At 35.5% G+C, this 16016-nt stretch overlaps 1 protein-coding gene across 2 annotated transcripts in view; it reads left to right on the forward strand.

Annotated features, from left to right (window-relative positions):
* The window catches only part of ZNF654 (zinc finger protein 654), an 89402-nt gene extending 74016 nt beyond the window's left edge, over positions 1-15386 (forward strand). For both annotated transcript variants that reach the window (XM_025988904.2, XM_025988905.2), the window contains 3 exons: positions 8667-8808; positions 12042-14388; positions 14964-15386. In XM_025988904.2, the coding sequence (XP_025844689.1) occupies positions 8667-8808; positions 12042-14388; positions 14964-14971 (2497 nt within the window). In that variant the 3' untranslated portion in view covers positions 14972-15386. The remainder of the gene's footprint in view (positions 1-8666; positions 8809-12041; positions 14389-14963) is intronic.
* Positions 15387-16016: the final 630 nt, after the last annotated feature.

A 16016-nucleotide genomic window follows, 5' to 3' on the forward strand; every position in this document is an offset into this window, starting at 1 on the left:
TGGGGCATCTTTTCATATGCTTGTTTTTTTATTATCTATGTATCTCCTTTGGTGAGGTGTTGGTTAAGTTATTTGGCTCATTTTTAATCAAATTATTAGTTTTCTTTTTGTTGAGTTTCAAAAGGTCTTTGTATATTCTGGATCATAGTCCTTTATCAGATGTCTTTTACAAATATTTTTTCCCAATCTATGGTTTGTCTTTTAATTCTTTTGATATTGTCTTTCACAGAGCAGAGTTTAATTTTAACAAAATCTAGCTTACCAATTATTTCTTTCATGGATCATGACTATGGTGTTTTAAAAAGGCATTACCATACTCAGGGTCACCTAGGTATTCACCTATGTTAATCTTTAGGAATTTTACAATTTTGCATTTTATGTTTAGGTCTGTGATCCATTTTGAGTTAATCTTTGTGAAAGATACAAAGTGTATGTCTAGATTCATTTTTTTTTTTTTGCATGTGGATGTCCAGTTGTTCCAGCACCATTTGTTGATGGGACTATCTTCACTCCATTGTACTACCTATACTCCTTTGTCAAAAATCAGTTGACTATACTTATGTGGGTCTATTGTTTTGCTCTCTATTCTGTTCTCTTGATATATTTGTTCTAATCCTTCACCAATACAGCCTTGTCTTTATTACTTTACCTTTATAAATAAGTCTTGAAGTAGGGTATCATCAGTCCTCCAGCTTTGTTCTTCAGTATTGTATTGGCTATTCTGGGTCTTTTGCCTCTCAATATAAACCATAGAATCAATTTGTTGATATCCATAAAACAATCTCCTCATTTTTTTTTATTGGGATTGCATTGAATATGTAGATCAAGTTGGGAAGAACTGACATCATGACAATTGAGTTTGTCAAGTCAATTGAATTTCCCTATCCATGGAAACATGGAATATCTCTCCATTTACTTAGTTATTTGATTTCATTCATTAGTTTAGCAGTTTCCTCTTACAACCTTGAGATCATGACCTGAGCTGAAATCAAGAGTGGGACCCTTAACTGACTGAGCCACCCGGGTGCCCCAACTATAGGCATTTTTTATTCAATACTTTTGATTGCAATATGTATTTTATTTTTCACAAACATTCTCTTTAATAGATAAGCTTAACATTAGTGGTAGGTTTTAATAGAGTAGAAAGCCTTCAGTATATATATTGTCTTATATTTCAAGTTTATTTTTCTGAAGAGAGAAATTCCAGGACTAATGTCACTAAAGATAAGAAATTTAAGAAATAAGATAAACTGCTAGTTTAATTAAATTGTTTAATCTAGTGGCTACAGGTTGTTAGTTAAAGTTATATATAGGTTTGAGAGTGACTGGTGGTGATAAAAAGTATACAGAATAGTGAATCAAGAGATATTTGGGCTTTCAGAGGATACCACACTCCTAAAAACAGCAACTATTACTTTTAGGAATTGGTCAAATTTAAGTACATGTTTTACATTATATGCTTCAGTCTACTTTATTTCTCGTAATAGTTTTTGAAAACTATCACCATAATAGGGTTTATTTCACAGAAGGAGTTATGTAATAAACCACAGCCATCAAGCAGCATAAGCATAAGACATTTTATTTATTTGTTTGTTTGTTTATTTTTACCATAAGACATTTTAGTAGCCAGTGCCTGTTCATGTATCTTTTTCTCTATTGTCCTGATTGTCACACTGTCCACCCTCAAGGAAACTGTCATTTTCATAACTAGTTCCCACACTGTCAGGTCTATCGTACTTTAGTACTCTTCCACCCCATCTATCACTCCTCAACACCACTGTATACACATAAATTGGTACATGCATTAAGCAACCTTAAGGAATTTAAATTCTGTCATTCTAATATCAAATAGCTCTTCAAAAACTTTAGTAAGCACATGGTCACAGAGGGCTTGTTATTTAATGTAGGTTTTCATGCCTACTCTCTGAGCTTTTAACTGCATAGTTCTGAGTAAGGAACTACTTTTTTATCTTTCCTCTTTGACATTTTAATTAGTATGTGTAGTGGTGTGGACCTCCTTGGGTTCATAAGTTCTTGCACTTTTAAACTCTGATTGGTTCTTCTTTAAGTTTTCTGTTTCTTTGTTGATGTTCTCACTGAGTCCATCCATTCTTCTCTCCTCTCTGGTGAGCGTCTTTATGACCATTAGTTTGAACTCTTTATCAGGTAGATAGATTATCTGTTTCATTTAGTTCTTTTTATGAGGTTTTTTTCTTGTTCTTTCCTTTGGAGCGTATTCCTTGGTCCCCTCATTTGCTTGACTTTGTGTTTGTTTCTATGAATTAGGTGGAACTAAACTTGAAGGAATGGTCTTGTGTGTGGTCATGTCCTATGTAGACTGTGTGTGCCTAATGACATTGGCTACCTAGCTGGAAGTGTGGCTAGCCCGCTCTATACTGGGGCCACACTTGGGAAGGGCAGAGCTGAAGCAAGTGTGAGTTGGGGATGGTCCTAGGCTTCTCTGCATAGAAGGCACACTGGCAGGACAGCTGAAGCTGAAATGGGTGCAAGATGGTCCTGGGGCTCTCCTCTGTTGAAGGTGACAGCAGATGGTAAGGTGGGTACAGGCAGAGGTGTCCTGGGATACTCTGTGGAGGGGGTTGCCCTCATGGGGTGGCTGAAGCAGAAGCAGGTATGGAGTGGAGCACAATGCCCTAGGATGCTCTGCTCCAGGGGTGCCCTGGCAAGTTGTCTGGAGCTCAAGTGGTATAAGCCTGGACTATTTCAGGGTGTTTTGTGCCTGTGTACCTTGTCAAGTAGTCTGGAGTTATAGTGAACACTGACTACAGGTGTCCTGGTGTGCACTGTACTGGGGCTGCCTTGGTGGAACATTTGGGGCTGGTATGGGAGAACCAGGGCTCATTGAGGCAATAGAGGGCTTGGACCATGCTCCTATCCATGCCGTCAAGGATAGGGAATGTAAACTGTAGTGTTTGATAGCCCCACTGACGTAGAGAGAGTTTCAGCAGTGTCGCTGCTGTTTGGCAAAGTTCCAGGGCTAGATCCTTTAAGTTCTAGTTGCCCTTTTAAACTGCAGCTTTTTGGTTTTTGGTTGTTTTTGTTTTTATGCCTCAGGACAGATGAATTTGCTTACAGTCCCTCAGTACCACCCCTCCCCTTGCCGTTCACAGTTTTGGGAGTGGGGGTGCCCTTCATTACCATGTCTCCATCTTTCTTATTGTTCTCTGGGGTTTCCCTATCTCTTGTTATGCAGAAGTTGTTCATTCGGTCCTCAGTTCTTCAGGAGGAATTGCTCTATAAATGGGTGTAGATTTGGTATGTCCTCGGAGAAGGTGAATTCAAGGTCTCCCTATGTTGCCATCTTGGACCTAAATTCTTAAATATTTAAAAAAGTGTGAAGATAGATTTAATGATAAACTCATTTAATATTCTTATTTTAGAGATTAAAATCTTTAGACTCAGATACAGTCAAATGGCTAATTAGTAGCAAAGCTGGGTCTAGAAACTAATGGACTTATCTTCTAGGAGAGTATATTTTTAGTTAGATTATGTAAATTTATATTAAAAAGTTACCATGAAATTGGAATTTTAAATAGAAGGAATCAGGAGAAAGTGGTAAGACATAAAACTTTAAATAGTTTTTAAAGTATTACTCTGTTTTCTTTTCTTTTCTTTCTTTTTTTTTTTAAAGATTTTATTTATTTATTCATGAGAGACACACAGAGAGAAAGAGAGAGAGAGAGAGGCAGAGACACAGGCAGAGGGAGAAGCGGGCTCCCTATAGGGAGCCTGATGTGAGACTCGATCTCAGGACTCCAGGATCACACCCTGGGCCAAAGGCAGGTGCTAAACTGCTGAACCACCCAGGCATCCCTCTTTCTTTCTTTCTTTCTTTCTTTCTTTCTTTCTTTCTTTCTTCCTTCCTTCCTTCCTTCCTTCCTTCCTTCCTTCCTTCCTTCCTCTCTCTCTCTCTCTCTCTCTTTCTTTCATGAGGGGGAGGGACAGAAGGAGAGGGAGAGAGAGAATCTCAAGCAGATCCCATGCCAACACATGGCTCAGTCTTACGAATCTGAGATCATGACCTGGACCAAAATCAAGAGTTGGGCGCTTAACTGACGGAGCCACCCAGGTGCCCCTGAAGTATTATTATTTCTTGAAATGTAGTTATTCTGAAACAGAATACAGTCATGACTGTTATAGTAGGTCTTTTCCTATAGTAGGTCTTTCCTAGGGAAAGGAGGAAAGGAATGTTCTGACTATGGCTATATTAACCTATTTAAACAGGATATCTTTAGCCTTTTCATTTTAATATACTCATAAATAAATAGGAATCTCAAGTATAAACAAACAAACAAAAAGACCAAGAAAATATTTCCTTCTTTTGACTAACCATTTTACTCTTTAGGGAGGGACCTAAAATAGAAGAGTGTCTATCTTTCCTGCCCCCAGTCACTGGCACCCTCTAAGAATAGAAGCTGGGTATGCAACTCCCAGCTGCCGACTATTCCTTTATCCTTCCTTCTGAGTAGGCAGAGTTCTGGTTGCCTGCTCTCTTATTTCTTCTACCTTTCCTCTATATTTTGAATGGTGGGGTCCTTTTCTCTTGCTTCAAGATTGATATTCACCGTAATTGAGGAGCAAGATTCTTTCCAGCCTACAAGTTCTGTGTTGTCTGTTTCCTTTTGGCCTTCCCTATGAACCAGCTTAACCTCATCTCCTGCTCTGAACAGATGCTGATCCAGAGTACAGTTTTGTTCTATTTGAAGCCAATGGATCAAGTTACCAATCCCATTTCTTTCACCATTGCTGACAGCAGCTACTAATATCTATTGAGTGCTTTCCATAGTCTGTACTTTGTATTTGCATTGTCTTATTTATTCCAGTAATCTTATGGGATAGATAGTATTATGCCTAACCTAGTAAATAATGAAGCCAGGATTCAAACCCAGGCAGCCTGACTCACAGTCTTTGCTATTAAATACTACTTACTATACATAGTTCATATATATATATATATATATATATATATAAATCTATGTTATAAGGGTGGCTGTAGCCTGCATTCTCTGCAACTTGTTACTTGATGATTTTATTTGTAGTTAGCTGAGAAATGTGTTTGTATACCATATAGGTGCTATGTTTTCTAAAGGACCCTCTGTTTGAAAAGAAAATGTAAGCTTCATAAACAGTATTTGCTTATAGGCAAAGAAGACTATCAGTGGTTTTCAGGGTGTTTTCTTTTCCTTCAAAAACCATTATACAAGAAAACCTGAGAACCCTTTTGTAAATTCAGTCAAAATGGAACTTCATAACTATATCCTGATACTTCTTCTTTGCCTGCTAGAAAACTAAAATCCATATTGGTAGCCTTTTCCTGGCAGGTTTATTATCTCTTGAGATTACATTTTGTTCACCAAGTTTCATCCTGAATTAGCAGAAACAAAGGAAAATAAGATCTCTCTCTTCAAAAAAGAAAACTAATACTGTACCCTAAGGATGTATATTAGGAATCTCAACTTATTTTTTGGAACAAGTTGGGGAATATATACATTTCTAATATGTTAAACATTCATCTGTATAAAAATGAATGCAATGCCATAACTTCCAAATATCATTTTTTATTTTTTCTCTTTAAATCTGTTGCAGAGATGCATGTCTTTTAAAACACAGTTAATCTGCTTTCCTCATCCCCTTGATCATAAAATACCCCTTATATAGAATGTCCACCATCATCTTTTATACCATTCTGTCTGTAGTTTCTCTTAATATATTTTTAACAGGCTCCCTCTTAGTGCTGCATTTAGGAATATATTTTTATGTATATTTATTTTTACCAGTTTATTAACTACCAAATATTTATTGAATAAATCTTAGTGCTTGGTACCATTAAGACTATAAAGATAAAGAAAGAATATAGGAAATTGGTGATTTATTAAACATTGGTATATACTAGACATTTTACCAACCTCAATTCTCTTTATGCATAAGAAGACTGGATAAGAAAGAAAAACCACATAGCTAGGAATAAGATGGCATTGGAATTTATACTAGTCAGTTTGCAAGTGATAACGTCCTATGTCTAACTAGTTTAGGGAAAAAGTATTACATGTGGAAAAAATACTGGGGTATGACATAAAAAAGGATATAGTAGGTCCCCAAATATAACTGCTACCAGGGATGTGGATTTCTCTTTTCTGCCAGTTGACTTCATTCTCTCCTGTTGCAGACCAGAAGGAATGTCAACAGTCTCCAGCCTTCATAATTTAGAGCTGAGAACATTCCAGGGACTCTGACTGGCCTAACTCTGGGGTCGGTTTCCTAGTGTGGAGGATCACATAGGAAATACGGCCATTGGGATTCTAACCGTGTGTAGTAGAGCTATTTCCAGAGAAAGATGGCTCATTGAGAACTGGGTAATACACACCAGTTAATGTATAATGCCCTTTTGAGAAGTCTCTTACTCCCAGTCTCATGTTCTTGCCACTACCACCACTATACAATGTGTCATTGAGATTTACAATGTAGTAATAGTTGGGGGAGCAGGACCTACAAAATATCAATAAGGATATATGAAAGGCATGAAACAAACCAGAGGGATAAGATCTGTTCTGAAGATCTGTTCTAAAGGACCCTCTGTTTGAAAAGGACCCTCTGTTATCACTTTAGTTTGGGGTATTCAAGAAGGCATTCATGAAGAACGAGTACTTGATAAGGACTTTGAAAGATAAGCTCACCTTAGAAATGAGGTAGTTTCCCAAATACAGTAAATCAGCATAAACAAAAGAAGGGATTCCTGGGTGGCTCAGTGGTTAAGCGTCTGCTCAGGTCGTGATCTCAGGATCCGGGATCCAGTCCCACATCAGACTCCCTGTGGGGAGCCTGCTTCTCCCTCTGCATCTCCCTCTCCCTCTCCCTCTGCATGCATCTCTCTTCTCCCTCTCCCTCCCTCTCCCTCTCTCTGTGTCTCTCATGAATAAATAAATAAATCTTTTTTTTTTTTTTTAAGGAGAATAAACAAAGCACATTAACTAATTAACCTCAAAGAGTGCCCAGGATTAAAATCCTATCCTTCTGATGCCAAAACCCATGTTTTTGTTGCTATTAATACTACATGACATATGGAATAAGCACTGAATGAAATGATTTGAAAGTCTGGAAACAGATCAGTTTAGCAACCCCAGTAGAAGTACATAGAGAGCCTAAGGTAGTTGCACTGAGAAGCATGGAATGGTTGTGGGCAAAAATATAATTGAAATACATAGGCTGGAACACCAGGGTGGCTCAGCAATTAAGTGCCTGCCTTTGGCCCAGGGTGTGATCCTGGAGTCTCAGGATCGAGTCCCACATCAGGCTCCCTGTATGGAGCCTGCCTCTCTCTCTGCCTATGTCTCTGCCTCTCTCTTTGTGTCTCTGATGAATAAATAAATAAAAATCTTTAAAAAGAAAAGAAAAAAATACATAGGTTGTGGGAAATAAACAGATTAGAACCAAACAGGTTTGAGGAATGTTTATTGTCATTGTCTCACTTAGAGAAAAGATAAGCAGTTTTGCAGGAGTATCATTCATTCTAAGTGAGTTATGGTGATAGCAATGTAAATTGAAATATGCAGGAATGGAAATTGGGAGAGAAGTCCGAGCTCGGGTTTGGGAGCAAAGGTGTGAAACCTGGTAAGCATTTATGTATGTAAAAAAAGTGGGGTTGTGGACTGAAAAATGAATGCTCACAGAGAGAAGGAAATGGAAATAGAATTTTGGTTTTATTTCTTCAATGTTGCTTGCTATCACTTTCTCTTTTGTGTTTTCTGTATTGGAACATGTGCTCCTTCACGATAGTAGTCAAGCTATCTCAGACTTAATAGTTACATATGTTGGGCTCAAAGTACATACTCAGTAAATCTCTTAAAAGTTTTTTTCGTCAGTTATTTTAATACTTTTTAGATTATCATGCTTTATGTCACATGACACATTTTAAAGAATTCTAATTTACTAGCATGTGATATCTAAATATATCAATTATATCTTATTATTTCCTTTATCTCAAAACTCCTTTCCTCCTATTTTGTCTATCTAATAACTTTGGCCATATTTTAGAAAAGAATCTACCTGTGAAATACTTTAAGTTGTCCGTAGCTTGTCTGTTTAAAAAGTACCCCATCTTAATAGATAAGCAGATGATCTTAAACATAAAATTTCAGAATCAGTACTATAGTATCATACACTTTTAACCTATAGTACTTTGGTTAACCTATAACTATAGTAACCTATAGTACAATCTTAATAGATTGAAAATGAAAAATATGAATATTTCTTTGCAGAAAGAATACAAAACTGATTTCTAAATTTACAAGTAGGTATTCAGGACCAAAGTTTATTTTTTTAAAGTAGTATCATTAATAGTGGTACATAGGGATTAGATCTTGTTTTCACGTACTAGAGGTGCCTAGAATTATCAGCAAATGATTAGAATTCATTCCTTACCACTGTAAGATTACAGTTTCTGATTTACCACCACCACCACCCCTATCTCTGCTGACTTCTATTAGTCCCATACAGGTAGCAGAAGTAGTTTGGAGGTTACCATAATATCCATTTACGCCAACTCTGTATACATCCCAGCCAGGGTACTATAGAATCAGCAAAAGATAGCTAATATCTGTATTTGAATAAACTGTATTTTTGATATTTCTTATTTTTCTCATTTACAGGGAGTTGATTTTCATATGGAGTAAACTTCAGCTTAAGTCTAATCCTTCAAAACAAGTTTTTGTAGATCAATGCTACCAGCTTTTAAGAACAGCAACTAATGTGAGAGTCATATTTCCTTTCATGAAAATCATTAAAGATGAGGTAAATAGGATATCTTTATCCCTTAATTTTAAATAAATTTAAATGACAGTTTACTGAAACTTGAATCTTTTATGATAAAATTTATTTGAAGGGAAGGAGGATTTTAAAGCCACATTCTCCATGTATTACATCTTTCCCTTCCCCCAACCTCAAATTCTCAACATGGTACGAAGGGTATACATGAGTGAAATTAACTGAAAAAAAGAGAACAACTATCAATTTGGTGTTATTTAAAATTTAATATGGAACAACTGCTTCCATAAGAAGCTTTTATCTCTTCCCTTAAAATTAAATGTTTGTCACTTTTAACACTGTCCTAAATCCTGTTTGTAGAATCTTAACTTATTTGCAAATGGACTTTGTATATCCATAGGTAATGCCTGCTCACTTCCACAGAAAAATATGGGGGTTCATAGTTTTAAGTCTGGTGTTCAGGTGAAAAGGAACAATGAATTTTGAGGCATTTTTGAAACCTGACAAACTTTTAAAGTATATATTTGAAGTAATAGTGAAATCCACTACCTGTTTTTAAAAATAGTTCTAAAGGAAGTTTTTCATGGGTCACTTAAATGTGGGTACATTTCAACCTAAGACTCCTAAATAGACGTGAAATTGGATCCTGCAGATCCTTTAACTTTTTCCCCTCAAATATTAACTGAACTTTGAATACAAAGATAAGGAAATAAAACTGCCCTGTACTTTAGGTAGCTCCATTTAGCTGAATCTTTATGAAGGTTACTTTTAAATATATAAGAGGCATCCATTAAATAATATATTTTACTTTTTCTTATATACTTATGCAGTTACCACTTCCATTATCACTCATAAGATGTATGACCATGTGGTATAATTACATCCTCATGATATAAAGTTAGCAACATTGCATTCAGAGAGTTTTATAAATTTCCTATTTACTTTACTATCTCTATTCATAGTTTCATTATTAAATAGTGAAATATTTATTCAAATGCACTGTCAAAGTTAACCTGTACCCCCAATTAAAAACAGAAAAAAAAACCCAAACACCAAACTATGCTATGAAATCATTTCAACATATGAAGTGCGTCAGAATCACCTGTAAAACTTAAAAACAAAAATAAAATAAAATGTACCCATGTATATTTTTTACATAGGATTCTTATTTGTACCAAAAGTTGAAAGATTTTTGTTATAAAAAGTTTCAATATAAGTGAAGTTCATATAGTTACCATAAAGCTTTCTTATATTCACATGTCTAGTTATCTTAAGATTATAAGAGGAAAAATTCAAAGATGAAATAAATATTTTAAAATGTGCTTAACTATTTATACTCTATTAAAAACACCTTTACTGATTGAATAGATCATTTATGCTTCAGTATGCCTCAGTGCTTTGAAAAGAGACACAATGCTGTGTGAGTTCTGAAGAATGAGACATTACAAATGACAAATCTGGAAAGGCTTCACAGAAGATGCTTTAGCTGGGTTATGAATGGTAGAGCAGGCTAATACTAACATGTAGAGGACTTTGTAGTTTACCGAGCATTTTTTGCCTCCTTGTATTACTTGTTCTTTCACAACTGTCCTTCAGCATTAATAGGGTAGAGAAATGTAGGGAGGAGGCTAATCAAAGAGACTCCAGGAAGTTGCAGGGGTAGGGGTGGTGGTTGGAAATCCTTAAGACCTTGACTTGCATGCTGCACTGCAAGCTGGAACTTCAGTCTGTCAATGTGCTGGAATTGTTGAAGGATTTCAGGTAAGGAAGTAGCCCGTTGTCTTTTGTCATGATCTTAAAATTTTTAGACTTGAGCAACTGGATACATGATAAGACAAAAGATATAGAAAGGATAAAGGCAGGAGTAAGAGAAGGAATTCTGTTTCGAAGCAGTGAATTTTGAATTCACAAAATCTAGGTGCAAATATCTAATTGTAACAGATAAACAGAAATAAGAAATTTGAATTCAGAAAAGGATTCTAAGCTGAAATGATGGATATACAGGAGGAAGTTATAGTCATTAGTAGAATAGATCTGATCCTGTTCACATTTACAAACATTTATTCAAAGGTTACTATATGCCAACTTCTATGCTAATGGTGGGAGGATACTACCTGTGATTTAAGAATTCAAAGTCAGGGGGCAGGGGCATACACAGTTACAAAACAATTATGTATGTGCTTTTTATAAATAAGTATAAGCTACTCTCCGTGGAAAGAATAGGAAATGTTTAACTCTGTCCCAGGGCTGGGGCCAGAATGAATGAGGAGAAAAACTTTCAGAGTAAAACTGATTCTCAATGAATAGGATATAGATAGGAATTTACTAGCTAGGTAAAGGGGGATTATGATGAGCAAAGTTAAGGTCTGCTTGTAGAACTATAAGTAGTTAAGCAGGGTTACACAGCATGTAAGAGACAACGAAGACATGAGGCTGGCAAGGTAGTGTTCCTGTCATCCATAGTGTACCATATGTAGGCAGTACACACACAAGCACACACTTGTAAAGACATATTATCATTGTGTCTTTTTCTATTCAAACAAGCATTTATCATTCCACATTACTAGGGCCATTATTTATCATTTGAGTTAAGGTAGATGGATAGTAAATTCCCAATGCAGTTATCCTTGAGTCATCAGTAAGAGTTTCAAAGCTTGAATAATTTTCAGTAACTTCCATGTAGGTTTTGTTATTATGATTTTTATTAGATTTGGAAGGACTGTAATTGCCCTTTTCATGTGGGCCACACTTTTACTTGGAGAGATAATATTACTTAATAAGTAATATTTTTAGTGCAGATTTATGAATTTCTACAAGCAGTTTTTTTAAAAAAAGTATATAGTTCTTTTTTTAACACTGTTAAATGTTAAAATTGATAAATACTTTAAATATATTTAATTTAACCTTCTGCCTCAAAATGTGAGATTGGTACCTAATACACAGGGGGCTATATTTGTAAGAAACCTTAATCACCATAAGGTTATGAACCGTTTTATATTATAGTTCATAGAGATTATAAAATTTGAAAATTAAACAAACTGGAAGCTAAACTGCTATATCTTCCAGATTATTCTCAAGTTAAAAAAGATTTACTTATATATTAAAAAAGACTTAAACAAGGCTACCTGTTGAGGGAAACTGCACATTTGGAATACTGTGTTTATGCAGCCTTCATTTCAGAGTTGTATTTTAAAATGATAAAAGTATAATAATTTTTTTACAAAGGTATTTATTTAGTGATGATATTTTTCCTTTTACAGGTTGAAGAAGATGGCTTACAAATTTGTGTTGAAATATGTGGTTGTGCTCTACAACTAGATCTTCATGATGATCCCAAAACTAAGTGTTTAATTTATAAAACAATTGCACATTTTTTGCCAAATGATTTGGAGATCCTCAGGATTTGTGCACTCTCAATATTTTTTCTTGAGCGTTCCTTGGAAGCTTATCATACTGTTGAAGAGCTTTATAAACGTCCAGATGAGGAATATAACGAAGGCACAAGTAGTGTTCAAAATCGTGTTCGTTTTGAATTACTTCCAATTTTGAAAAAGGGATTGTTTTTTGATCCCGAATTCTGGAACTTTGTAATGATTAAGAAAAACTGTGTAGCATTACTGACTGATAAGTCAGCAGTTAGACTTCTAAATGAAAGTACACTGGAAAATTCTACAGGTAATCTAAAAAAGGCAGTGGAACAGCAAGGTTTAGATGAAGGGCTGGACTCTCTTACAGATCAGAGCACTGGAGAGCTTGATCCTGATGATATATCTCAAGTGCAACCTAAGAGTCCCATTAATACAAAGAAAAATCTTATGGCTCTTCATGTTTCCAAAGTAGATCACAATGTCCCAAGGCATCGGTGTATGTTATGTAACAAGGAATTTCTAGGTGGTCACATTGTAAGGCATGCCCAAGCTCATCAGAAAAAGGGCAGTTTTTCATGTGTAATATGTGGTAGGAAATTTAGAAACAGAGGACTTATGCAGAAGCATTTAAAGAATCATGTTAAGAAAATACAAAGACAGCAAATTGCTGCAGCTCAGCAGGAGGATCAGGAAATCCCTGCTTTGGAAGAAATAAATTGTTCTGATACTTTCATTTCATTTGAAAATGGGAATTCTGAAAATAAGAATTTGGAAATAGAGACAATTACTGCTTCCAGTGATGGAAACAAAGAAATCATCCCTGCACATGTGGCTGAATTCATTGAAATTCCCGTGAGTGTATCAGAAGATGTTATTGAAAACATGATTGAAAATGGGAGTCCTGATACTTCTTTACATAATGTCTCAGAGCCTTTGACTATATGTGAGGATGACTATGAGGAGGAAGAAGATGAAGAAGGTGATTATGAAGAAGACGATTATGACCTGAATCAAGAAACTTCAGTACTTCATAAAATCAATGGAACTGTGTGCCATCCAAAAGAAATATATGCCACAGATCAAGAAGGAAACTTCAAATGTCCTGCTCTTGGTTGTGTCAGGATATTTAAAAGAATTGGATTTCTAAATAAACACGCAAGGACTGTACATCCAACTGATTTAAACGTGCGGCAAACAGTAATGAAGTGGAGCAAAGGAAAATGCAAATTCTGTCAAAGGCAATTTGAAGATTCTCAACATTTTATAGATCACCTTAATAGACACAGCTATCCAAATGTGTACTTTTGTTTGCATTTTAATTGCAATGAGTCATTTAAGTTACCATTCCAGCTTGCTCAGCACACAAAAAGTCACAGGATATTTCAAGCTCAGTGTAGTTTTCCAGAATGCCATGAGCTTTTTGAAGATCTTCCTCTGCTATATGAACATGAAGCTCAGCACTATTTAAGTAAAACACCAGAATCATCTACACAACCAAGTGAAACAATTGTTTGGGATGTTCTTACAGACTCAAATCCTCATCATCAGGAAAAAGACTCATCTAGTAATGAGAAACAAACTATTAGTCTGCCAGTTTCTACTAGCAAATCAAGGAAAGATTCCACAGAACCAAAGACATGTACAGAAAGTATGGAAAAGAAAACAGATGGTTTAGTTCAGAATGGAAATGAACATTCTGATGACACTGTTTCTGATATAAGCTTGATAGACCAAAAGATGCCTGACATAGAGCCAAATTCTGAAAATAATTGTAGTATTAGTGATTTAGTCAATGGACACAGTGGAATAGAGCAGACACCTTTAGTTGTGTCAGATCCTGCTTTGAAAATTGATACAAATAGAATCAGGACAGAAAATGGTTCCATTTTACCCAGTGTTGTACCACAAGAACATAATACTCTGCCAGTATCTCAGGCACCTTCCAAACCAAATCTGACGAGTGAACATACTTCATATGGCTTAATTTTAACAAAGCCGTATGTCAGACCACTGCCTCCCAGTTACCTTGATGAACGGTACCTTAGTATGCCAAAACGCAGAAAATTTCTGACTGATAGAGTAGATGCCTGTTCTGATCAAGATAACGTTTGTAAAAAATCCGTGAAAAGATTAAGATGTGGCAAATGCCTGACCACCTACTGTAATGCAGAAGCACTTGAGGCTCACCTTGCACAAAAGAAATGTCAGACACTCTTTGGATTTGATTCAGATGATGAAAGTAAGTCTTCTATCTTCTCGATAGGTGTATCTGTAGAAATAGAAAATGCCATAGATCTTTATGAGGTTAAAGTTAACATTTGTATAGCACAGATAATAAAGCACCACCCCATACATTATTTCTTTTAATCCATACAGCCACTATGAGGTGATGTTACTACTCCTGTTTTATAGATCAAGCAACTGAAATTTCACAAGTTAAGTAATGTGCATAGGTATAGCCTGTTTTCTGTGGAAGACAGAACTTGGAGTTTTTCATACTCTTTGACATACTCATTCACTGTGTCTGAGGCATTTCTTCATTCCAAGTTTCATGTTATAAAAGTTTTAGAAACAGAGTAATTGTGATGAAAGTGCTTTTCATTTGCATGCCAGAATATAAGTCAAGTGAAGTTGGACTGCTTTTACAGAAACAAAAGTTTAACCAGAAAATAATCAAAAGACAAAATTGAGCGAAAGTCTTGCCTTTCTACTAACATCAATATTTTTTTTAATAAGAGTATAAACAGGAATCTGACTTACAGGATTCCAGTTGAACTATAAAATTTGAATTAACAGACATGTTCTGTTTTACAGGTGCCTGATAAAAATGTTTCAGGAAGATCTGTCGATCAAGTAGTAGTGTGAAAAAAGCACTACAAGAAATTGCATCATCAATTTGCTATTTTCCTGATGGCCTTAATTTTCAAGCGGTCTTGGATTACTAAAGATAAAGACAAAGCACATTTTCTAGAATGAACTCAGAGAGGAGATGTGCTGGTTTAGACTCCAAAAGGGTTATTACAAAACTCCCAAAGTACCAGTTATCCAGAAAACCACATTTTTTAAAAAGCTGATGACTTAATGCAGCATGTTCAGTTTCACTTATGTGAGAATCGTGTTCAAAGAACTAGTCAAAGAAAAACCAGCTATGGCCTTACAGAAAGGGAAAAGTTAACCCATTATAAAAAAGGGGGGGAGGGGTTGGTTTACAATAAACAAGTTAAAGTATTCTACAAATGAGATTTGTTTTCTTGTCATGCATAATCAGATTATGTCCTCCCTTCTCTTCAAACATGATTTAGAGAATATTGCTATTTGGTTTATTATAATTTAGAAACTGATACATGAAATAAAACTTGATTTATCACCATGCTATCCGTAAAAGATTGTAAGTTGTTCCCAGGTTGATTGATTAGACAGGACAGAGTTCCATGAATGGCATGCCAGCACTGAAAAAACAAAAACAAAAGAAAACAAAACAGCAACGCTTCACTAATAAGCTCTTGATAGAATATTTCACTTTCCATTTTTGTAATACCAGTGAATTGTATTTAAAGGCAGTAGTGTCAATTAAATAGAAAAAGTACCATCAGTAACTTTGGGGAGAGATGGGAGGAATCTAAGACCATTAAAGGCTATCTAATTGAAGGAAAACACTGAATTGCAAATAACTCAATGTGAATAATGGTATAAGCACACTGGGATATTTCTATTTGTATATAGAGTAGTGTTAGGACATTGCTTGATGATTCATAGTAAGGTCCTTTTAGACATTAATGTGAGTTATCTAAGTACAGTCCTATAAAAATAATTGGCTGTAAAAAAAATGTCAGCTAGAATCAGGACAAGAATTCATTGGTTTTATTC

This window comes from Vulpes vulpes, chromosome 15, assembly GCF_048418805.1.
Source record: "Vulpes vulpes isolate BD-2025 chromosome 15, VulVul3, whole genome shotgun sequence".
NCBI classification, from domain to species: Eukaryota; Metazoa; Chordata; class Mammalia; order Carnivora; family Canidae; genus Vulpes; species Vulpes vulpes.